Genomic DNA, 25,668 nt, shown 5'->3' on the forward strand with positions numbered 1-25,668 from the left:
TTTTCCCAAAGTCTTCATCCGGGAATTTGCAAACTCGCGCGGCCAGTACAGCACAGAGGCGGAAAAGCCGAGCCCAATATTCCCCACACCCATCCCCAGCCTCTCTTCTGGAGCCAACCTCTTCCGATCACGTGAAAGGCCTCGTGTGCGCGATTGGTTTCGGGGGTGCAGAAGCCGGGATGTATGTTTTACGAGCTTCCGTGCTGCTGGTTAAACTGCGGTTTTGGTTGCTTCGGTCAACCCTCAGCGACTCAGGTCAGAAGGGCCGTGCGGGAGGAGGCGGCCGGTATTCCTAGCAGGTCCGTCGGATAGATTCCCTGATCTCCACTGGCTGCCGCATTAGAGGGTGAGGGAGAATACGGTTTTTTATAAGCTGGTTTTTAACTCTTGTTTACTTTACCCGTCGGACGAATATCGGCCTTCTTCCCTCCTGGGGGGAGCACTGTTGGAGTAAGTATTTGTTTTTAATCCCTGGTCCGATTGAATGAGGAGGAAGAAACTGCTAGGGTTTAGGGACGTGCTCCTGAGAGAGAAGGAAAGGCGAAGCAGCGGTGAGCCAGGTGTGACAGCCACGTGCGGACGGCGCCGCGGGGCCCCGGGAGCCTGGTGTCCTCTCTCCCAGCCCCCGCCGTCCCCGTGCTCCCCGCGCTGGGCACCACCGTCGGGAGACTAATTGAGGTCAACAGCTAGCCCTCAGGTTTCGGCGGGTGCACGAGGAATTGCGCAGGATGCTCCTTGGTAGAGCTCTTGCGTAGTTTCATAATGGCGGGGGAGCTGTCGCTACGCTGCATTTTTCCTTTCCAGGTCTTTTCCTTTACTTTTCGCGGGCGCTGGATTGTAGGCTGCTGTGAAGTACCTTGTTATGGCCGCGTGGTTACTGAGACCTTGGCTCTTGGCGTCACCGATTTGTCGACACTGAGGTGGTGCCAGAAGACCTCAGTCCAGTGAACTTGGCAAACGTTGTCTTGTAGAAACTTCTTTCTAATTGATGTTTTTTCTTACCTTTCTTGTTCCTGACCTTTGAATGCCTCTTCTATACACTTTAGTCTCTCAATCTGTGATATATCCTAAAAATATTTCCTTATTTTATTTACGTCAGGGATTTTCATTGTCTCTCTGAATACAGAAAGATGGAGCCCTCCTTAAGATTGGGAAAATTTGACTTGTTCTGGCTCAGTGTGTAGGGTTCGGAAAAGTTCGCACAATGGATGAACTGCCCTACACTATCCTGTTTTCATAGCCCTGGAATGGAGAATTGCAGGGAAGATTCTGGAAGATGAAAACCCCGTTTCTTTTTCCCTTCACTTGGACGTATTGAGACATTCACTCCTATATGAAATTACGGAATAATAATCTTCTAACAAGTTTAATGAATTTAAAAAGTCAAGTTTATGTTTAATCTAAGTGTCAAGAATTAGCTTTTGAGGGTCTGTTTCAAATGTCAGGTATTTTCGTGTGTCACTACAAGATGTTGCTAACTTCTCACTTGTCTTTTCTGCCCGCTTATTACTCTTCATGCATTTGAAAGAAAGGTCCAGTAGATACCTGCAGAATTGAAAGGGAAGCCATGTATTCAACATGCTCCAGGGATTCAGAATTGTCACTAATATGACAGTGATGTTGAGGGTCTTTCCCTCAGGAACAAGTCTGATTTAAACTCAAAAACAAATTGCTATTATGGACTAAGTTCTGGTTTATGCTGCTTAGGATGAGAGTAGAGATGGGTTGAATTAGGAACAAAGTTTTACTCAATTAGCATTTTATTTACTTTAAAGATTTTATATATTTGTTTGACAGACAGAATACAAGTAGGCAGAAAGGCAGGCACAGAGAGGAGGAAGCAGGCTCCTGTATGAGTGAGCAGGGAGCCTCATGCGGGGGTTCAGTTCCAGGATCCTGGGACCATGACCCAAGCCAAAGAAAGGCTTTAACCCACTGAGCCACCCAGATGCCCCTCAATTAGCATTTAAATTTAAAAGGTCAGGCTAATGACATTTTGTGTTAATAGTTGGTCATGAATAATCTGAATCTAATAGTGCCTTAACTGTCTCATTTCATCTACCAAATTAGAGTCCTCTGCCAAACCTTTTCTGAGCATTTTTTTAGTTTTGTTATTTAACAACATGGAATTGAAAAATATGATAAAATATTAGTTTTTCAGTTTTTATTTTAAAATTGAATATCTGCTATCTGTATGTATCACTTTTACATAGGTACTTTAAAACTCTTTAATTTTTAAGTATTCTCACTAACTTGAAAAAATACTTAACACTAGGCTAAGTGTTCCTTTGTTCTTTCTTAGGAATCCGAAATAATTATTATTGTTTTTAACATTGGGGAAATTAAATAAAAACAAATAAATCTTGTTCCTCTTTACCCAAGAAGATGGACTTTATTGGGTTCTTATTTTAGAAATACCTATTTTTCCTTTCACTTAGTTTGTTATTGCTTATATCCTTTGGGGTTCTCTTAGATGTATGTAAATTTGTGATTGTTAATTTTCCTGGATTGACATTTTAGTCAATATATAACACATTTGTCTCTTAAAACAGTTTTTGCCAGAACATCTTTTTATCTAGTTTTAGATTGCTACTCTACTTTTCCTTTTTTTTTAAATGGAATATCTTGTTCCGTCTTTTAAAAGTCCTACAATTTGTGTTCTTGTATCTGAGGTGAGTCTCTCCTAGAAGGCATGTAGTTGGATTATTCATTTTCCTTTTTTTTAATACTTTATTTCAGAGAGAGCAAAAGAGAGCATGAGTGGGAGTCCAGAGGTGAAACTCTATGCTGAGTAGGCAGGTCATTGCAGGGCTCAATCCCAGGATCCCTGGAATCATGACCAAAGCCAACGTAGATGCTTAATCTACTGAACCACCAAGGCACCCTGGATTATTCATTTTAAAATCCAAGTGTCATGCTTGCTTAATTAATTAATTAATTAATTTAAAGCTTATTTGTCAGAGAGAGAGAGCGCACACAAGCAGGGGGAGGAGCAAAGGCAGAGGGAGAAGCAGGCTCCCCACTGAGCAAAGATCCCTATACTGAACTCTGATTCCAGAATCCTGGAATCATTACCTGGGCCTAAGTAACTGACCGAGCCACTCAGGCATCCTATATACTTTGTTTTATTAATTGTAAAGTTTACTCCATTTACATTAAGAATAATTACTAACAGAGACAAATTCACTTGTGTTAATTTGTTTTTCTAGGTCTTTTTTCCATCTATCGCTGCCTTCTTTTGTGTTTGTGTTTTTGTAATGTAACATTTTAATTCTCATTTCTTTTTCTGTATCTTGTTTAGTTTTCTTATTTTTTAGGAATTATATTTGATAGCTTCAGCTTATAACATGAATCTGAATTAACATCAATTTATTTTGAGTGGTCTACTTCTGTATAGTTCTGCCCTCTTCCTTTCTTTCATTGCAGTGTCTTAAGAATATATCTTTATGGATTAGAATAGTTGTATTAATATTTGTAATTTTTGTTTTAATCATGGACGGAAAAAAAAGATAAAAGCCAAAATGTAATAATATTGGCTTTCTTATGTAGCTGCCTTTGCTATTGTTTATTTCTTTGAATTGTTTATTGGCTTTTGAATTGTTTATTGGCTTTGAATTGTTTATTGTTTATTGGCTTTGAATTGATGAGTGATACCTTTTCACTTTTGTCACAGGATCACCATTTTCATTTCTTGTAGTGGGGGATCTGCTCTTTTGCTTTAAATTTATTTTATTTATTTTTTTAATTGAACTGTGGTTGACATACTGTATTATATTGTTTTGAGGGGTACAACATAGTTCAACATTTTAATATGTTATGAAGTGATCAACACGCTTAACCTGCTTACCATTTGTTACCATCTTCAGCTTTTGGTTATCTGGAAATGTTTTAATGCCCTTTTTTATTGTGAAGGCTAGATTTGGAGTTTTCATACCTAAAGTTTGTTTAGTTCATTGAATGTGTAGATTAATAGTTTTCATCAACTGTGAAAGATCTTGGGGCTGCTATTCAAAACAAAAAAGGTGTTTTTTTGGTAGGGGGCTCTTTCTCTTTCACTTCCCCTTTAACTTTCATTCTGTGTATGCTGGTTTGCTTCATGGTATATTACAAGTCTCTTATGCACTACTAATTGTGTTTATTCTTCTTTCTGTTTCTCAGACTATTTCAGTTGACCTAACTTCTGGTTTGCTGATTCCCCTGCCTGCTGAACTCTGCTATTGAGCCTCTCTCTTTAATGGATTTTCCTTTCATTATTGTACTTTTTGCTCTGGAATTTCTATTCGGTTCTTTAAAAATCCTTCTTTACTGATGCTGTTATTTTGTTCATATATCATTTTCCTGGATTTAGCACTTTGTGTAAGTTTCATTTTTTAACTTTTTGAGCATAGTTACAAAGCTTTGTTCAAAATATATGTAATGCTACAGTTTCCTCAAGGACCTTTTCTGTTCATTTATCTTATTATTCCTGTGATTTGCGCATCATTCCATTTTTCTTTGCGTAATTTGTAATTTTTCTGTTGACAAATAAATGTTGTGAATATTATGTTATTGTCAAACAAAAACAAATTGTGATTTGATAAGATACCTTATTCAAAGACTTTACTGCAATAGGGAGAACATACTGATTTTAGAAATCTGAAAGTATTTCAGAAGCAGAGAATGATTTTTCCTTTATTGGAAGGGATAAGCAGGGTTAGTAGAAACTTTTCAAGGGTAAATGAAGCAAGGAAAGAATGAGCAGACAGCATGATGAAAAATATGTCACAACTCTTCTGTGGATGACCTACTTAAGGGGGCGTAATCTTTGTTTTTGTGCTTACTCAGGAGTAAGTCAAATTCAGGGGCATGAGGAAGGAGAGAAACTTGTCTAAAGTTTGGTTAAGAGAAGGCAGTGAGTAAGATATGTGCTGTGGTGAACATTGAACTCTGGAAGCCAGATTCTTCCCCTACGCTTTGTTCCTTGTTGGTGCTTGTTGGGGGTGTAGTTGTTTAGTAACTTTTTATGCTTTGGATGATAAGAGCTGTTTTGTAAAAGTAATAAATGTTTTGTATGGCTTTAGCTAGAGGTCAGCCAATGATTTGAAACAGATTTCTTTGAAAACAGGGAACTAAAAATAAACCCAGTCTTTGCAAATGGGCTCCATTTGGGGAACTCCTTAATACTTATCCAGGACATTTAGAACTTGCCTTAGCTTGTACTACCACCTTGAAAATAGCAAGATGTAAAAGTGTAGGGTCTTTGAAGTCTCTTCTGAGCGTGTATTCTTCACTTTCATATGTCTGGTCTTCTAGAGTCCCTGGTATACTTGGAGACTTTTCAAAGCTCTCTTCCATGTATCTTCTTTTTCAAATTTCTCATTTCCATGCTGTTTGCCTTATGTTTTCTTTTTAGCCCAGAATAGGGGTTGCAGCTGTTACTTCAGATTTTATACTAGGAGGCTATACTAGTCTGAGAGATTCTAAGGCGGGGAAAACAAAGGCTCCTTGGGAGCTGCCTTGTAGGTCAAAATCCATCATCAGAGAGCTTAAGAACAAGGTTTCTGTTACCCACTCTGCCAACAGCCAAGTCACACCAGGAAGGCTAGCTACCTCCAGGCTATGGTTAGGGTCTGTTAGGCAGATAATTAGAAAGCCTCAGTATCCCTTTACTAAAATGTAGTTAGCAGTAGCTTTTTTCTTCATTTAGCCTTTCTGTGGTGATTGTAAGTTTTGATTATATTTCAGAGTTTCAGAAAATTAAATTTGGATTTTTATGGGAGCGTAATCATTGCTTAGTATAGGAATGGGTTTTTGGAAGCCCTGCTTCATTGTTTTTAGTCATGTGTTTCTCTCTAGTGTAACCTTAATTTTGTAAAGTAGTGGTATCTGGATAATATATCCAGTTAACAAACAAAACAAAACAGAAAAAACACAGCAAACCTTTCTTAGGTGGCATAGCTCCTAATTATGTTGCAGATGGTTTAAGCTAGAGCAATGAAGATACAAGGGAAAATGCTTTATTTCACCTCCTATTTGGATTATCCTGGCTTAATAATACCAATCACTTCACAAATGGAGATCTTATTTATAAGTTATAGTTGATCAAAAAGGAAGTGGTTGGAACTCCTCTCCCTGTTTTCCTACCCAGTTCCAGGGCATGTTCCCTAAAGTTGGGTTTGCCTGATAATAATTTAAGGTATCCTTATTTACCCCCCAAAGGCAACAGTTCTCTAATTTTTTGGCTTAAGAAGTAACTTAACTGTTACTTAATTTCACTTTTAAGATAACTTAAAAAGCATTGATGACTCCCATATAGAATCTTAAGCCCTATCAGAACTTTTTCTAATGAGCTCTTTTAAAATCTAAAGCTCTGTTTTATGCTTTCGATTCATCCTGTCCATTGAGTCGTTTTGTAATGCATTGTCTTGTGGAAAATATTGAGTCACTGAGTTGTATAGCTCTTTCACATGTTCTATAATATTAGACTATCATAGTTGTTGATACCATGATCAATCTCATCGGTAAAGTCTTTATGTACCTGGAGTCTGCCAGTCATGGTGGCTGAATGAAATTTTCCAAAATTCTAATTTTCATTTGAATTTTCCCATTGGAACAGATATTGTCTATTGTTTATTCTTGTGAGCTTGTTTAATTCATTTTCTGCAAAATGCCTTGCAAATAACCAAATTTGAATAATCACAGTAACTAGAAACTACATAGGGTCAGATAAATAATTTCACTTACAAACTAATTTTTTTGCAATAGTTTATGACTTTTATCTTGAGACAGAAGACAGTTTTTTACAATAACACATAACCAAGAGTTTTCACATTCACACCTATTTCCTGAACCTCAGTTCCTTCAGGGTGATGTAAAGAGAACCAGGTGATGTTTGGATTTCGTAAGAGGAATCCTAAGCTTAGGGAACCTGACTTTTATAATGTGACAGAATGGTGGCTGCTCAAAGATGCCCATGTCTTAAACAGCGACCTGTAAATTATCTTATTGGCCAAAGGGACTTGGTGTAGATGTGTTTACAAAGATGGGGATTTTGAGGGATTATCAGGATGGGCCCAGAGAAATTGCAAGCATCTTTATAACAGAGGGAGGATGACAAGAGTCAGAGTGAGAGTGAGGGCATTGTGCATAAGACTTGGTTTGCTGTTACTGGCTTTGAAGATGGAAAGAAGGGCCAGGAGCTAGCCTCCATTAAAGTCAAGGAAATGGATTCTCCCATAGACTTTTGATGTAAAATAATAAATAAGCCACAAGGCAATTTATTATAGCAGCAATTGGCAACATGTCAATAGACAAATATGTCTGCTGCTTTAGAGTAGACATGATTTCTGTTTTTTCACCCAAGGCTGTTTGTTGTATAGAGATCCTTGTAAAGATAGCCTGAAACAAAGACAGCAGTGTCTCTGTCCACAGGAGAAGCAGAAACACTGTCATGGGTTCTAGTGAATTTTCCCTTGGGTACACAACTCCATTGGCCACACTGTTCTATCTGATTAGTATCTGGCTAGGACCATATTTTTTCAGTTTATCTGATGGATACTGTCAACATGACTCCCAAGCATCAGAAAGAGCCCAAGTGGCAGGATTAACTTCAGATCTACTGCAGAAAGTTGGATGGCTTTCTTCCATGAGGCTCAGTGTTGACCTTTCCGCTGGTGTGGAGTGTGGATCATTGAATGGTCTACAAGTACTGGTTGTGTTTCCTTAAAGAATTGATCATTTTTTGACCACCGCTAAGGTAGAAGACACAGTTTTTTGAGGGTTTCAAGTTAATGCACAACTTCTGTGAAAGAAGAGGCACATCTTGTACCTCTGTAAAGAAAGTGTTTATGATTTGGGGGCTTCCAAAGTAGTACTTAAATCATGTGTTCCCAAGTGGGCAAAATTTTAGAGTGCTTTACAGCCTAGCTCCCTAGAGAAACTTGTAAATCTTATAATTTAAGTAATTGAATTGTATCCTCTTCGCCTTTTTGAAAGGCCTCCCTGAGACCACTCTGTCCTATTTGCCCTGTCAGTTGTGTCAGCTGGATTCCATTTGTTGGAATGGAATAATGGAACCCTTCTTGGAACTCTGGAATAACTTGGTGATGACTAGAGGAATGAGGGCAGGAAAGACATTCAGTCACTTACCAACATAAGTGTATTATTTGGGGGATGCAGGAGCTGGAGCATCCATTACTGCTTCCTTTTAAAAGATAATAATCTTATCGTCTGAGCTATCTGGTTGGAAGTTACTTTCATCAGTGTGTCAGACCCAAAGAGATTTTAACACTTTGAGAAGGCCACACCAGAGTATATTTTTAATGAGAAACAGTTTTGGAAGACATAGGATAGTATTACTTTGCCTCCTCAATGCTCCTCAGTCTAACCTGTTACTCAGTGCCTCGATTTTATAACTGCCACAAAATGGGCATATCTAGTAGATTTAGCTTCACGTTTTGTCCAGTCATCCCCTACTTGTAGAAGTCCTTTTGTCCAGAAAGGTTAGGTACTTGAGGGATGAGGAAAGTTTTACAAACTGCAGAGATCCATTCTGACTTCTTTGACCTGTGTGGGCGATCATCTTAGGGACACCCCATCGGCTGTAGACAACTGGTCATTTTCCTTGCAGTATAGGACCATGTCAGTCCACAGAAGTATCCAAGTAGCTGAGCCAAAGTTTGATTCCTTTAGGCCCCATTTTGTACCTGAAGAATATACCACATGGATTGATTTGGTTTTGGTGTTAGGGGAATGAAAGAAGCATCAGCTTATGAAAGGTCAGGATGCTTTGAATTTCATTTAATGGTGTTCACATTGCCATGATCAGTGCAGTGACTATAATTCAGCTAGCAATGGTGGCAGTCTGAGTAGTGCAGGCTTGATCAATGGCTTCATTTTAGTTGCCTTGGGTATTTGTATGAATAGCTCAGATGATTTATTTAGTAGGTGTGATTGATTTTCATCTACCACTGTGTTCATCTGTGTTCATTGGTAGTTTTCTAAGCTAAACACCAAATAGTGAGGCTATAGTAAGGCTTTTCAGGGAATATAGGTCAAAGCAATGAGAGTTACCTTGAATTCTCTCCACCAGCAGAATGTTTATACCCATTCTTGGTCCTTCATAATTTGCAATAAAACAGCCACCACAGCCAGCTACATACGGTTTAGTTTCATTGTAACTGAATCACCTCGTAAATGGGACCATGAGTTTGGAGAGCCTCTGTGAATCCTATTAGGGCAGTGTCTTTGCTTTAGGCAATGAATCTGCAAAATAATGCCTTCCACTTCTTTGTGTAATACTGAGATGAGACTTTGCTGGCTAAATTCTTGATACTACCATTTAAATTTAAGAAATAAAGTTTGTTGGGCCTTTCCCACGTGGTAAGTCTGATATACTGAGCTCACCCACCCCAAAAGAAAAATATTAGGCCAGAGACTCAGGAGAATTTCATTCACTAGGTATTCACTGTTTGCAAGAGCCTCGAGGTAAGATAATTGGTGCTTTTCAAAAAGGATACGCCTGGTGTGTGAGGAGGGCTGTTCTTTGCTTGCCTTATCATAGAGACTTGTAACATAAAGGAGTCTTTAGAGTTTGTGGGCCCCCAATGTACTTATTTGTGTGTTTCCTAAATGAGAGAATCCCTACTGGCAGCACTTCATACACTTCATATATTTCATTATACTTCATATCTAATATATATGTATGTATTTGTATAGTAATTTGTACTATACATTTAACTTTGGGGGCAGCACTAACAGTACATCGAATAAGGCCAAATCAAGTTTGTCTGACTTCCTAGGTATATTGTGGTGTGTGCCCCAGATGCCATTAGTGAAACAGAATCAGGTGGGTCAGTGACTTGGATAGCTGTTGTTAAGCAGAGACCTAAAAATTTGACTCTGTCTATTCCTCACAGTATGCGAGCATACTAGGATGCATGTGTGTGGACTTTGGTTCCATTTGGGGATGGGGGATTCTTGGTCTCAGCCCTAACCATCTCTCTCCTTAAGGTGGCTAAAGTCAGGGTGCACAGGAAGAAATTAGAGGAAATGAAGAAGGAGAGAGTAGGTCTACATCATACGTAAGAAGAAACATATATAAGAAGTATTTCTTCTTGCTTCTGAGCAGCATAACCAGGGTCTTTATAACTTTGCTTTCAAATGAAATGCCTTCACTTCTATTTAAAGGCCAGAGTGAGGGCCAGGAAGAGATGAAAGATAAGTTTAATGTGAGAGCTTCTAAAAGCATATTATCATTTCTTTTTCCAGTTTCTCTCTTCTTAGTTTTTCTCTCTGTTGCTTGCTTTTTCCTGGTTTTGTCCCTTACCCCAGGCTGCTGAAAGGCAGTATTTGTGCCTACAATGTTTTTATCCAGAGCTTCCTGGGAAGCTACTCCAGGCTTGGGACAGCTCTCATATAACAAAGGCATACTCATATACAGGTTTCTCAGGGGGCTGCCAGAAAGGTTGAATGATCCTTTAAATGATCTCCATATTGTTCTCTCTGGCACTAAGAGTATGGGCTCCCATCTTTATAGCCACTAGAGTGTGAAGTACGGTAGGTGGGAAGTTTAAAATCCCATGGTGCTTTCCTTCTGCAAAACAGCTGCTTTTCTATCACTAAAGTCTTCCATTTGGGTTGAAGTTTTAAATTTAAAAATTTGAGAAAATTTTTTTCTTTTTAGAAAATTTGAGAAAAAGTTGTTTCTGCAAAAGTTGTTTCTGATGGATTTTGGCAGCATATTACTTATTGGAAGAACAGTGCCTTGGAGCTTCCTATTCTACCATTATGGTAGTTCTTTTTAACTCTTTGCCTCCTTTAATTTAAAATTGCACTATTATTTTGTAAACAACCATGAAAGGGCGAAAAACTGCCCATGATGATGTGCCTATTGATTGTACCACATACAAAAAGTAAAAAGTACATTTAGACATCAGCAATGTAGGATGGAAAAACTGTATTTTTATGTACTGTATAAATTCCTTCCTGTGATTACATTTGATTTAGCCTCCCTTCCATGATCTTTTTTTCTCTTCATTCTTTCTAGCGTGTGATTGGCATAATGGAAGAATCTAGAATTTGCAGGCTAGGAGTGAAAGCAGATATATTGTGTAACTCTCAATCAAATGATATTCCTCAACACCAAGACTCAGATTGTTCTGGCACAAGTAATAAGAATTCCTTGCAAGAGGATGAAGGCAGTAACTTTATAACAAAGAACAGGATTTTGGTGAACCCAGTGCACTACATGCAAGAGTCAAGAATGGATCCTCCTGGACCAGATGCTGGCAAGGATCCTTCTGATAGTCAAGAAGATTCGGAGTGCAACAGGAACAAAGGAAAAACCTTAGGTAATATTCTCTGCACAGTGGTTGGACATTTTTATGTGCTGCTTATTTTACCTAGCTTTTCTGTGGCACAGGTAACTATAGAACCTGTCCAGTTTTCAGGTATTTGTGGTTTTGGTTTAAAAAAAAACCAGCTCTGTTATTTTTGAACAGATCAGTCAGTTCTACGCAGGAGGGAAAAGTGGCAAGAGAGGGCCTTAGTTACAGGGTCCAAGGTATTTTACCTAAATAATCAAGAACTGTTTTTATGTTTTTTGTTTCTGTTTTTGTTTTCTTTTTGTGAAAAAGTCTGTAGCCATATGGCAGAAGCACTATTCTTGTGTCTGTTGTTTGGTTCTTTAATCGACCAATTACTACGAAGATTGTTTTTGCTCAGTTTATTTAAAGAATATTTACTAAAATTTGGCATGATATGTTATCCCTGGCTTAGAAAGCAGGCTAATAAGTCTGAATTTCAGGGTGTTTTTTCTCCCTTCTGGTATGTTAGTTTGACATTTTAGGGCTAAGAATGTAGTATGTTAAATTTCAAAAATAAAATTTAAAACCCTGACTTTGCCTTAGGAGCTGCTTCTCATTTTAAAAAATGATTGTTAGAACTGGCATTTACCTGGTTTGAATTGAGTGATTTCTGTACCTAACACTAACTTGGAATTTTTAAAATCTCTTTTCTGCCATCCTTTATGACTTTAAAATTTATAGGAATGTGAGTAGTATTTAAAATTCCTTGAAACAAGATAGGTATCTTTTATATTGGCAGCCTCAGTGATACATGTAAAATATAGCTTTAGGTTTTTTTTAGTAGTTTAATGGTTGTAAATGGTTAAATCGTTGTAAATGGTTATAGTTTAAAATCTTCATAAAATTACAGTTTACATATATTATTTCATTCCCTCTTTATTTGTTCTAACCCAATAAGAAACAGTTTCAAAATGAAAATTTTGTGTGCAAAGAATTTTATTTAAATTCACTTAAATAAAATGTTAGTTTCAGAGGTAGAGTTCAGTAATTCATCAGTCGTATGTAACACCCGGTGCTCCTTCCATTATGAGCACTCATTACTGCCCATCACCCAGTTGCCCCACTCTGCCTCCCCTGCCTTGCCCTCGAGTAATCCTCAGTTTGTTTCCTAGAGTTAAGGATCTCTCATCTCTCAAACCCTCAGTTTGTTTCGTAGAGATCAGCATCTTTCAAATAGGCTCCATCTGTTTTTGTCTTATTTGTCCTTCCCTTCGATCCTCTGTTTTGTTATTTAAATTCCACATATGAGTGAAATCACATGACAGTTCTCTTTCTCTGACTTATTTCACTTAGCCTAATACCCTCCAGTTCCATCCATGTCCTTGGAAATGGTAAGATTTCATTCTTTTTGATGGCAGAGTAATATTCCTTTACACACACACACACACACCATTACCCATTCATCTGTTGATAGACATCTGGGCTCTTTCCATAGTTGGGCTATTGTAGAAATTCCTGTTATAAACATTGGGGTACGGGTGCCCCTTTGGATCACTGTGTTTATATTCTTTGGTAAATAATTAGTAGTTCAATTGCTAGCTTATAGGGTAGCTCTATTTTTAATTTCTTCAGAATCTCCACACTTTTTCTAAAGTGGCTGCACCACTTTGCATTCCTACCAATAGTGTAAGAGGGTTCCCCTTTCTCTGTATCCTCGGCAACATCTCTTGTTTCCTGGATTGTTCATTTGAGCCATTCTGACCGTGGAGGTATTATCTCATTGTTTTGATTTGCCCAGTGATGTCGCGCATTTTCGCCTGTGTCTGCTGTCCATTTTTAAGTCTTCTTGGGAAATGCTTGTTTGCATCTTCTGCCCATTTCTTGCCTGGGTTGATTGTTTTTTGGGTGTTGAGTTTGATGAGTTCTTTATAGATGTTAGATACCAGTCTTTTATCTGAAATGTCTTTTGCAAACATCTTCTCTCATTCCATGAGTTGCCTCTCAGTTTTGTTGAGTGTTTTCCTCACGTGCAGAAGCTTTTTATATTAAGTCCCAAAAGTAATTTTCCCTATTGTTTCCCTTGTTTTTGGAGCATGTCTAGCAAGAAGTTGCTATGGGTGAGGTCACACAGGTGGCTGCCTGTGTTTTCCTCTAGGATTTTGATGGATTCCTGTCTCACATTGAGGTCTTTCATGCCTTTTGAGTTTATCGTTTTGTATGGTAGAAGACTCTAAATACCCAGAATATGCTTGGTAAATCACCAGAAAACAATCATAGCTCAAATTGGTCATTGGAAAAGTTGTTAGTCACAGTGGATTATGTGCATTTTAGATAGGCAGAGTGTGCTAGATGAGCAGTCTTAAACGTCTCTCAGTATTTGTATTTGGCCAGTGGAAAGGTTTTGAAAACATTCCTACCGTTTGTAAAATGTTGTACCTTAGAATCAGCAGTTAAGTAAGAGTTTTTAAACTTTGAAGAAGTGGTGTGCTTACTGTCCAAGTACCAAATAGTAAATTGCTAATAATGTTAGTAAACTGAAGAAATTTGTTGGGGGTAGGGGATTCCTCCTAATCGTTACCCTGATTTATTGGTGAATCTGTGTCTGACTTACACCCTTACATCATAACATGGATATTTGAACATAAAATTTATGTAGAATTTACAGATTGGATTAATTTTCTCCTTCTGGTACTTTTTTCCCCTTTTATTGGCCTTCAGGAAAAGAAGTGTTATTATTGATGCACGCTTTAAACACTCTTTCAACTCCAGAGGAGAAGCTGGCAGCTCTCTGTAAGAAATACGCTGATCTTGTGAGTATTAAGGGTGCAAAACTTATGTAAAATATAGCAAAATTTGTGTGTGTGTGCTTGATAAATTTTTAACATAGAATTTTGGTATGGCTTTAAAAGTAAAGTTGTACAAAATTGAAGGGAAGAGGCTTAGGTTGATTGTATGGGCCCATTTAATGGTGTGACACACAACATTTTATTGCTTTTTGAGTTTTAGAATAGATTTTGTAAAACTCAGTTTCAGCATGTGTTTTTAAAGATCTTATTTATTTATCAGAGAGAGCGAGCGAACATGGGGGTGAGGAGGGAAGTAAGGGAGAGGGAGCCTGCAGAGAGACTGGATCCCAGGACCCTGGGATCATGACTTGAGCTGAAGGCAGATGCTTACCTGACTGAGCCACCAAGGAGCCCTAGTTTTAGCATTTCTAAGTTTGCATTTTCCTTGTATGTTTACATGCCTGACATTGTGAGGGAATAATTTCATATGTAAATTGAGGGATTTTAGACATGAAAGCAGATTAAATTTGAAAGCTTTAAGGAATTTGACTGAAGTTGTGAATTACATGAAGTAGTCTAGTAGTTTCTTAGAAAAATATTTCCTTAGCACCCAATATATGGCAGGCATCATATTTTTCCTCCATCTTCCAAAGAAGTTGACTCATAGAAAATAATTTGTTCTGAGAGTGGCCTATGTTATTTCAAGTAACATTAATCCTTTTTTGGCGTATGTGGAATTACTCTTCAACATGGAAACCCTGCCCTGATTTTAAAAGTGAAGAATAGGAAAGTCATAAGATCTTTTGAAGAATAGTGGGATTTTTTTAGAGTTATTGGTTCTATTGTAAATGCCAAAATTCTTGTGTTTTGTGAAATATTTATGTAAATTATTTTAGTGAATTTTATGCATTCACACGTGTTATTAAAGCAACAACTCTATATCATGCTCTATATCTTGGATACTTCACAGTATCAAAACATACTATGGTTCATGAATAATGGACTTTTACGTATAGAACTGAAAGAATAATAGTTACTATTCCTTCAGGTAGTATGCATATACTCCACTGGCATCTTCTAAAAATTGTAAGAGGTGGGAACCACTGAGCATCAATGAAAAGGCCTATCCTCAAATTGTCCAGATGCAAAAACATGGCAGTAATCAGAGTGTTGGATTGCTGGCCTCAGGAAAGGAAATGTCTGCTTCCACTGGGTAGTGAAGTCAGTGTGTAATGATACACTCACATGATGAAAATCAAAAATAAGAAGTGGTTAAAAAAAAAAAAAAGATGGAGAAAGGAGTGAAATGTGAATTTGCATAGAAAAGTGACAGAATGATGAACGGTTGGGTAGTTAGCCTGGTGTTAGGATATCAGCAGGCAGCATGAAAGGATTAGGCAGGAGAGAGCAAATTGACTAGCATAGTGGGCTAGGGGCAATCCTTAAACTCCTACAAATCATTGGTGAATTTTGATTGTAATAGATTCTGATTCAGTAGATGTAAAATTCACTCTATACTGGATTTGAGGCAGGGGTGGGGGAGCATGGCTAAAATACCATATTCTATCAAGTTCTTAGGTAACGACCCCAAAGCTGTTGGCCCAGGGATTAGATTTAGAGAAACCAAAAATCAAGTGGGCTTTTACTTAGGAGGAGGACATCAGTAAAAATTACAGCATATGTTTAGCAAGTGACACATTAGAGACTTATGCTAGTGAGTAACCTATCTTTCATCTTATTCAGATCAGTAGTTCTTATGAGTAATAAAACAGGTATATTTTGTTTTGAAAAAAAAAAAAGTTCTAATACTTTGTTTCTTGGAAAACTAATTTCCTAAAAAAGTAGAGTAGTAGACTTAGGATATGTAACAGTGAGACCATTTTGAGAGTATGTCACTATCAAAAAAGCTAAGGGTAACATCACAGTGGACAGGAGAGACTAAGACACAAATTCTGTCTCCGACATGGCTGTCAACAATCTGGAGGGAACTCACAAATCCAGACCTTTTCTGTGATGAACAAAGGGTTGTAGTTTACATTACACATCCCAGCTTTTAAGATCTGCCACTGAGAGACAGACTCCCACAATAATCTGGCTTTGAATACTGGTAGGATTTCTATTGGCAAGACTCAAAGGGTAGTATAAACTGAGGTACTGCTATGTAAGGGCTTGTGAATACATTACACTTGACCTAAGGCCCACCACAGAAGAACCGCTGTTTTGAAAAGCAACTGGACTTAATGTGAAAGACGCTCATTTGATTCTTTTAGTCTGGACCTGAGGGACAGGGGCATGTTGGAATGCTCTTCAGGGACTGCGGTGATAGCAGGTATCATTTTTATACCCTTCTCCTATCCTTAAAGACCATCAGTGCCCTTTTTTCACTTAACTCTGCACTTTTTGTTTCCCCCTTTAGTGGATGCCATCTTTGCATTCTCCATGTGTGCTGCTACAATCAGTGGGAACCATTCTTTTATTGTTTTTTCCTTGGTAGGTAGCATCTTTGACCTCTCCCTCTGCATGTTCCACAATTCCCAGGGGGAAGCTTTTACACAGTCTGCTGACCATTTTGTGGTTGCCTTCCCAAAGGGACAACTCTTTGTTGTCTGGCTCTTTAGGCTGAGGAAATTGATCTGTCTGGATACTCCCCACCAGGGCTGTAACAAGCAGAGACAGTTCTTCACTGACTACCATCCCCAGGGCAAACTAAAACATATCTTCAGTCTTTCTGAGAAACTTTATCATCACAGCTGCAGTCTGAGGGGCAGTCTTCTAATAGACACGCCTATATAGGCAGACTGTAAACATTTCTAGAGACCTTGAAAGAGCCACTCCAGAGCACTAGTCTCTCTCAGAGAAGAGCTCTTAAATGTGTCCTGTTGCCTTAGGACATCTCTTGAATGCCTTGTCAAGTGAGAGTGTTGTACTCCTTGATCAGATACAGTCGTTGGCTAGAACTGAAACATAGCATCAAGTCCTGTAGTGCAAAAAATGTTCAGCTTGTTTGCTTGTCCTGAAACATTGGCTCAAGGGGCAGGCTTACCTGTTTCTAGGGCCCTATGTAGTTTCTCCTCTTAGAGGCCAGAGTATGCCATTGTTGTTCTCTTCCACTGCTTCACTGTAGCTAACAGTATCTCTCAGAAAGGAGCTTGTTTGCTCATCTAGAATCTTGATTTTTATGACTTTCACCCAGGAGCACCTCCAGATCTCCTGTTCTGGCAGGCAGCCTGCCTTATGCTTCTGATCCTACAGAACTCCATATATTTGCATATTTTAAGATGTGTTATTGGGGCCTGGCTTCCAGTCAGCACAAACCTTAGTGATCTTTGAGATCTGTGTACTTTGGGACACTGGCAGGTCTTGGTACACTGAACAACCTTGAGTTTATGAAGGGACAAGTAGGCCATTGGACAATCAGGAAGGTCTGACAGACAACCAAGTTGTAGGGCATTGCTGAATTCTGCTGTTCATGCTACACAAAACATTCCTTCAAGACTGGGAGGGGTGGCCACTTCATCTACTGCATAGACACTGTGAAAGAGAGTCAAGAAAAATGAAACTGAGGAATATGTTCCAAAGGAAAGAGCAAGATAAGAAACCATAATGTAACAGAATAAGCAGTTTATCTGATAAAGAGTTCAAAGTGATGACTGTCAGGAAGATGCTCACTGAACCTGGGAAATGAGTGGTTGAAAACAGTGAGAACCTCAACAAAGAGATAGAATATATAAGAAAGAGCCAAAGAGAAAAAGAATACATAACTGAACTGAAAAGTACACTACAGGGGCTTAACAGCAGACTAGGTAAGATAGAAGAGTCCATGAACTCTGCAGCAAGAACAGTGATCTCACACAATCAGAGCAGAAAAAGCAGCAAAAAAGAAAAACTAGAAAAAAAAATTAAAAAAAGATGAAGACAAGCTGAGGGGACTTAGGGGGACAACATGAAGGGGATTAATATTTTGCGTTATAAGGCTCTGTCTTTTGGAGAACAAAGGACGACGAAGAAAATTTGTTTAGAAAAGGATAGGTGAAACTTCCTGAACTGGAGAAGGAACAGACCTTGAGATCCAGGCAGCACAGTTGCAAAGAAGATGCACCCAAAGACATCCACACCAAGACCATGTTGTACTAAAAATGTTAAAAGCTAAAGACTGGGATTATTAAAAGAGCAAGAGAAAACAAACAAAAAGCCAAAACCCTTATATACATAGGTATCCTATCAATACCATATCAGATTTTTTAGAAGAAACTTTTGCAAGCCAGAAGGGGAGTAACACGATATATTATTCAAAGTTCTGAAAGGAAACAAAAAACAAAAACAAAACTTCTAACTAACCAAGAACACCTACCTGATAAGGATGTTACTCAGAATTGAAGGAAACGTAAAGAATCCTCCAGATAGGCAAAGCGCTTAAGGAGTTTATCATGACCTAAACTAGCTTTATGTGAAATGTTAAAGGGACTTCTTCAAGCTGAAAAAGAAAGTGGGAATTTCACAGATGTGTGGAGGTTTAAATAATGGTGCTAAAGTGCCCATCATTAAAAGAATTAATTTAATTAATTGAAGGACTTTTTTTTTTTTTTAAATGTTGAGACAAATAATGATGGGAATACCATCATACCTAACTCGGTTGCAAGAGCATTTCTCAGAGGGAGGTTCATAGCAATTTGTACCTTCCTCCGAAAACATGAAATCTCAACCTAAATTTTACATTTCAGTGTACTAGAAAAAGACCAAAGCCCCAAGTTAATACTAGGAAGGAATACATAAAGATAATAATAAAGATCAGAGTTGAAACAATGAAAAGACCAAAACCATTAGAAAAGATCAGTGAAACTAAGCTGCTTCTTTGCAAAGATTAACAAAACTGACAAAGTTTCAGCTGCAATTAGCAAGAAAAAAATAGAGAGGGCTCCAATAAATAAAAAATAATGGATAGATGAGGAGACTTTTGCAAGTGATAGCACAAAAATACAGTTTAAAGCTGCAGATTCCAGTTGTCTGTGAGAAACCCAATTCCGAGGGCCCCCCCATCTTCGAGCCAAACTACCAGAATAATCTTGCCTCCTGGCCATAAGTGAAAGCCATAGTGCCTAGGACTAGGGAAATTAGGTCCTAAGAGATGGATAATGTCTTTCCTTCTTCCTTCTGACCCCCAACCAAACAACATGGTTTTCTTTGATTCTTACTCTGTACCAAATGAAATGCAAATTTCAGAATTTATAGCTGTATCTAAAATCAGTACCTCAACTTACATTGCTGAAAGATGTTTTTCCTCTAAGGAAATTACTCCCTTTTGGTCTTCTCTCAGTGCCCAAATATCTTGAGGCTAGGAGGTGCACCCTTTAATTTCTTTCTGTTCCTCTGTCTTTTTAAAACCTGGGTTTCCAAAGGTGTGAGACAAATGTAGCTGTCATGCTGTTTTTTCTCTTGTTGTCATGAACCATCTTTTCTGGTTACCCAACTCTCACTCACTGAAGACTTGCACTGACCCACAGTTGTCCACAGAAGCCTGATTCCTGTTCTCAGTCTTCGTGGTTCCTTATTGTAGATGGCCCATATGAAACTTCAGCCCTGGTCTTGTGTTTCTATGTTTTGTTTTGTTTTTTAATTCATTGTGGTAAAATACACATATCATTAAATGTACCATATTAACCACTGTTAGGTAATGCATTTCAGGGGTATCAAATACATTTATTTATGTTGTTGTGAACCATCACCACTATCCACATCTAGAAACAAACCAAGCCTCTATGTTACTAACCAGTAACTCCTTCTCTCCCTCAGCCTCTAGTAACCACAATTCTACTTCCCATCTCTGTGCTTTTTGACTACTCTGGGTGCCTCATTTAAGTGGTAGCCTGCATGCATAAATACTTGCACCTGTTTTATATCATGTAGCATATCTCAGTTCATTTAGCATGTATCTTTGTAGCAGAATAATAATGCATTGCATGTATACAAAAAGTGCATAACACATTTTGTTCATGTATTCATCCTTTGGACATTTTTTTATATCTTTTGGCTGTTTTGAATGATGTTTCTCTGAATATGGGTGTACAAATAATCTGTTCATATACCTAGTTTCTGTTATATCATGTCATACCCAGAAGTTGAATTTATGGATTATATAGTAATTCTTTGTATCCCCCAGTGTCTGTAGCCAGCTAGCAGTGCTCAGTGATTCCCGTTTCTCCACATCTTTGCCAATATTTGTTGTTTTCTGTTTCTGTTGAAAGCCTTTCTGATGGGTGTGAAATGGTATCTCACTGCAGTTTCATGTGCATTTCTGTAATGATTAGTAATATTGTGTATCTTTTATGTGCTTACTGGTAGTGTATATGTCTTCTTCAGAGAAATGTTTGTGTAAGTCTTCTGCCCATTTTATAACTGTGTTGTTTTGTTCTTATGTTCTTAAGTTAATTTATGTTTATAACTTATGAATATTAATCTCTTCTGATATGGAACTTAAACATGACATTTTTTCCTTGCTGTGTGTTGTCTTTTCGCTTCTTTGATAGTGCCTCTGATGTACAACAGTTTCTTAATTTTGATGGAGTCCAGTTGTTTTGTTTGTTTTTTTTTTTGTTTGTTTGCTTGTTTTATCTTTTCTTGCCTGTGTCTTTGGTATCAAGTCCAGGAATCATTGTCAGACGTGGTGTCATGAACTTTTACCCCAAGTTTTCTGTTAAGAGTTTTACAGTTTTGGGCGCCTGGGTGGCTCAGTGGGTTAAGCTGCTGCCTTCGGCTCAAGTCATGATCTCAGGGTCCTGGGATCGAGTCTCACATCGGGCTCTCTGCTCAGCAGGGAGCCTGCTTCCTCCTCTCTCTCTGCCTGCTGCTCTGCCTACTTGTGATCTCTCTCTGTCAAATATATAAATAAAATCTTAAAAAAAAAAAGTTTTACAGTTTTATGTCTCAAGTATGTCTTTGATCCATTATTTTTTCTTTGTAGGAGACATTTGGGATACAGTATTTTGTTTTTGTTTTTAAAGTTTTCTTTTTTGGGGGGTTGTTGTAACAGTTGTTACATTAGTTTCAGATGTATAGCATGGTGATTAGACAAGTTTAAACACTATGCTGTGCTCACTACAAGTATAGCCACCATCTGTCCCTTTATATCCCTATTACAATATCAGGGACTGTACCTTTTTTTCTTGAAACTTACTTATTCCATAATTGGAAACCCATTACCTCCCATTCCCCTTCACCCATTTTGCCCATCCTCATACTCCTCTGGCAACTGTCAATTTGTTTTCTGTGCTAATAGGTCTAGTTCTGCTTTTTGTTTATTCATTTTTTTCCTTAGATTTTTTTTTCCCTTAGATTCCTTAGATTAACAGTGGTTAATCATGTGGTATTTGTCTTTCTCAGTCTACTCATTTCAGTTGGCATTGTACCCGCTAGGTCCAATTGTGTTGGTGCAGATGACATGATCTCATCCTTCTCTACAGCTGCATCATATTCCATTGTGCATTATACCATGTTTTTCGAACCTACTTCTCTTAGGTTGCTTCTAGTCCTGGCTGATACAAGTAATGCTGCAATAAACTTTGAGACACACAATTTTCAGAATTTATATTTCATTTTCTTTTTGGTAAAATACGTAGTCATTGAATTACCAGCTCATGTGGGAATTCTGTTTTTAATTTTCTGAGAAACTTCCATCCTAATCACCATAGTGGTTCTGTGCCTCTTGTAGGATTGTTCTTTTTTTGTGCAAAATGCCATTAAAATTTGGATAGAGATTGCATCAGTTGGTAGATTGCCTTGGGTAGTATGAACATCTTAAAATGTTAATTCTTCCAGCCCATGAGCATGGAATTGCTTTACATTTATTTGTATCTTACTCATTTTTTTTTTCATCAGTGTCTCACAGCTTTCAATATAGGTCTTTCATTTCATCTTCTTGGCTAAATTTTATTTTGAGGGATTTTATTATTTGTGTAATTGTAAAAGGGATTATTCTCCTAATTCTCTTTCTGATATTCTCATTGTTGCTATATAGGAAAAAAACACAGTTGATTTCTGCATATTAATTTTATAATCTTTAACTTTACTGAGTCTTGTATCCATACTAATAATTTCTTGGTTGAGTTGTAAGGGTTTTCTAGATATATATAATACCATGTCATCTCCATTTACTTTTTTCCTTTCCAATTTGGATTATTTTATTAATATTTTTTTCTTGTTGAATGTGCTTTGCTTTACTAGGATTTCTTTTTCTTTTTAAGATTTTATTTATTTATTTGATAGATCGAGAGAGCATGACTGGGGAAATAGCAGAGGTAGATGGAGAAGTAGGCTCCCTTTCCGACACAGGGCTTGATCCCAGGATCCCTGGATCATGACTTGAAAGCAGGAAGTCAGGCTCTTAACCAACTGAGCCACTGAGGCACCCCATGGCTAAGATTTCTGATACTGTGTTGAATTAAAGTGGACATCTTTGTCTTTTTCCTGATCTTAGATCAGGAAAGCACTGATTTTTTTTTTCTTTAAATTTTATTTATTCATTTAGAGGGACGAGGAGAATGAGAGAGTATCAGCAGGGAGAGGAGCAGAGGGAGATGGAGAGAAAGGAACTCCAGTATACTCCATGTTGTGTGCAGAGCCCATCACCGGGTTCCATCTCAAGACCCTGAGATCATGACCCAAACCAAAATCAAGAGTTGGATGCTTTTACTGAGCTACACAGGCGCCCCCTCATCTTTTCCCCATGGACTGTGATGTTGAATGTGGGCTTATCACATATGGCTTTATTGTGATGAAGTGTGATTCCTCACAATCCACTTTATCAGAAGTTTTTATCATAAATGGATATTGATTTTTCTGCATGTACTATGATGATCCTGTAAATTTTATCCTTTATTTTTTGTTGTTGTTGTAGTGTATCATATTGATTGGTTTGTGAAGATGGAACCATCCTTGTATCCCTGAAAAATCCCACTTGATCATGGTATCTGGTCATTTTATTGTATTGTTGAATTTGATTTGCTAATATATTGTTGAAGACTTTTGCATCTGTGCTACTTAGGAATATTGTCCTATAATTTACTTCCCTGTCATGTCCTTGTCTGGTTTTCACTGGCAGGGTAATGTTGGCCTCTTGAAAATGAGATCAGAAGTGTTCCCTCCTCTTCAGTTTTTCTTGGAAGAGACTGAGGGGTGGTGTTGATTCTAGCTTGGTAGAATTCACTAGTAAAGCCCTTGGTTCCTAAACCTTCGTTTGTGGGAAAGTTAACTGAGTTAATCTCCTTATTTGCAATTTGAGTGTTCGTATTTTCTGTATTTTCTGAATTCTGCTCATAGGTTATCTGTTTCCAGGAATTCATTCATTTCTTCTAGTTCGTCCAATTTTTGTTGCTCTGTAGTTGTGTGTGATGGGCTCTTATGATCCTTTATATTTCTGTGGTATTTGTTTTTATGTCAACTCCCTCATTTCTGGTTTTGAGTCCTACTGTTTTCTTGTTAACTGTAGCTAAAGGTTTGTCAATTTTTTAATTATTTTTTTCAATCACTTCTTAGTCACAGATGTTTTTTATTGCCTTTTTAGTCTGTAGTCTTTTTATTTCACCCTAACCTGTGCTGTTTCCTTCCTTCTATTAATTTGGGGCTTTATTTCTTCCCTTTTTTGCAGTTCCTTGAGGTATAAAGTTAGTTAGGGTGGTTCATGTGGGCTCTGTGTCTTGACGTGGGCATTTATTACTAAGAACTTTGCTATGAGAAATGTTTGTGCTGCATCCCATATTGGTATGTTGTTTTATCCACTTTGAATTTGTCAGAAGATTTTTTAAAAATTTCTTTTGATTTCTTCATTGAGCTTCATTGAGCCATTTGGTTTTTCAGTGTGCGATGTTTAATCTCCACAGATTTGTGAGTTTTCCTTTTTTTGCCCCTTGTTACTGATTTTCTTGTTTCATACCATATTGTTTTGAAAATGATCCTTGATATGATTTCAGTCTTCTCTTTGTATGGAGCCTTTTTGTATGGAGCCTATCATAAGACCTATCCTGAAGAATGTTGCATGTGCACTTTGAAGAGGGTACATTCTGCTTTTCGGTGGGATGTCTCTCCCTTTTTGTTTGTTTGTTTGTTCTTTTTTTTTTTTTTTTATTGTGTTATGTTATTCTAACCTTTTTAAAAATCCACAGATTGATAATCTGTTTGGATGATCTTCTTGTCTCAATGGAGTTTGCTCTAAAGTCCATTTTGTTGGAAATAATATATAGTTACCCCAGTTTTTTCTTGGTTTCCATTTTCATGTACTGTATTTTTCTATCTCATTTCCAGTCTTATGCATTCTTATTGCTGAAGTGGTGCTCTTGTAGGCAGTGAATAACTACTTATGTCTGTGTTTTTTTAAATCCATTCAGCCACTCTTTGTCTTTTGATTAGCGAATTTAGTCCAGTTACATTTAAAGTAATTGTTTTTTCCCTGTACTTACTGCTGTTTTGTTAATTGTATACTGACTGTTAATGAATTACCAGTTTAAATGTGCTTTACTTCCAGACAGTAGTATGACTCAAAAGCAAAATTACTCTTTTCCAGCAGGAATTTCAATGAAATCAGAAGCATTTTTAGTAGCTGTAAACATATTGCCTCCAGGAGTGTTTGTTTGCTTAAGATGTGTTTATTAGAGAGAGAGAGTAATCGCGTGCGTGAATGAGTTACCTGAGCATGTTGGGGGAGGGGCAAAGGGAGAGAGAATCTCAAGCAGTCTCTCTGCTGAGCACTGAGCAGGACTAGGCTGGATCCCATGACCCATGAGATTAGACCTGAGCCTAAACCCAGTCAGAGGCTTAACTGACTGAGCCACGCAGGTGCCCCACCTCTAGGAGTGTTCAATAAATCCACATTTGTCAATATTTTTTTCCTCATGAAAGTGTCATTGAAATGTCAGCAAGACTCACATAATTTGCTCTAAGTCTAGAATTGTTTTCTTCTCACTCACAAAGAGTTGCTTATTTTTTCAGTAAAGTAGTTTTTGTATGTTCTTGTAGAAAAGCAAAACCACATGACATGCATTCAAAAGAAGTTTTCCTAAAAGATGTTTTTCTTTTTAATTAAAAAAATGGACATTGAGGTTGATTTTCTTCATTCCCTAAATTATGTGCATACTTTTTTATGTCTCAACTGATTAAGAGAGTACTGGAAAGAGTCCATGGTGGTACTTCCAGTTCTGTCAAGTGTAAGTCAGGGGTTCTTACTTTGTAAATGTATAAAGTTCTTGTTAATTTTAGCTGGAGGAGAGCAGGATGTTCAGAAGCAAATGAAGATTCTTCAGAAGAAACAAGCCCAAATCGTGAAAGAGAGAAAGTTCAGTTTGCAGAGTGAACACAGCAAGGCTGTCTTGGCAAGGAGCAAACTAGAGTCTCTTTGCAGGGAAACTTCAGCGTCACAATAGAACATTAAAGGTTAGTTTGTTGTTCATTTTTTTTGTTTTTCAGATTGTTAGAGTGATTTTATAATCCCTATATGTACATTTGAAGTAAATCTTTGCTTTTACTTGCTGTAATGGGAGTGTGGTTTTAATAATGGTTGCTTGTTCCTTAATCTTACGTACAACTGGTCTTATAGATTAGGTTCCTGAGCA

At 37.7% G+C, this 25,668-nt stretch overlaps 1 protein-coding gene across 1 annotated transcript; it reads left to right on the plus strand.

Annotated features, from left to right (window-relative positions):
• The first annotated feature begins 172 nt into the window (after positions 1–172).
• LOC123390394 (gamma-taxilin-like) lies at positions 173–25,348 on the plus strand. The gene is made up of 4 exons (XM_045074378.1): positions 173–450; positions 11,027–11,330; positions 14,004–14,095; positions 25,316–25,348. The coding sequence occupies exons 2-4, from the start codon at positions 11,042–11,044 to the stop codon at positions 25,346–25,348; spliced, it is 414 nt and encodes a 137-aa protein (XP_044930313.1). The 5' UTR covers positions 173–450; positions 11,027–11,041.
• The last annotated feature ends 320 nt before the right edge of the window (positions 25,349–25,668 follow it).

The sequence above is a fragment of the Mustela putorius genome, unplaced genomic scaffold (genome assembly GCF_011764305.1).
Source record: "Mustela putorius furo isolate JIRA1106 unplaced genomic scaffold, ASM1176430v1.1 tig00537341_pilon_pilon_pilon, whole genome shotgun sequence".
In the NCBI taxonomy this organism is placed as follows: Eukaryota; Metazoa; Chordata; class Mammalia; order Carnivora; family Mustelidae; genus Mustela; species Mustela putorius.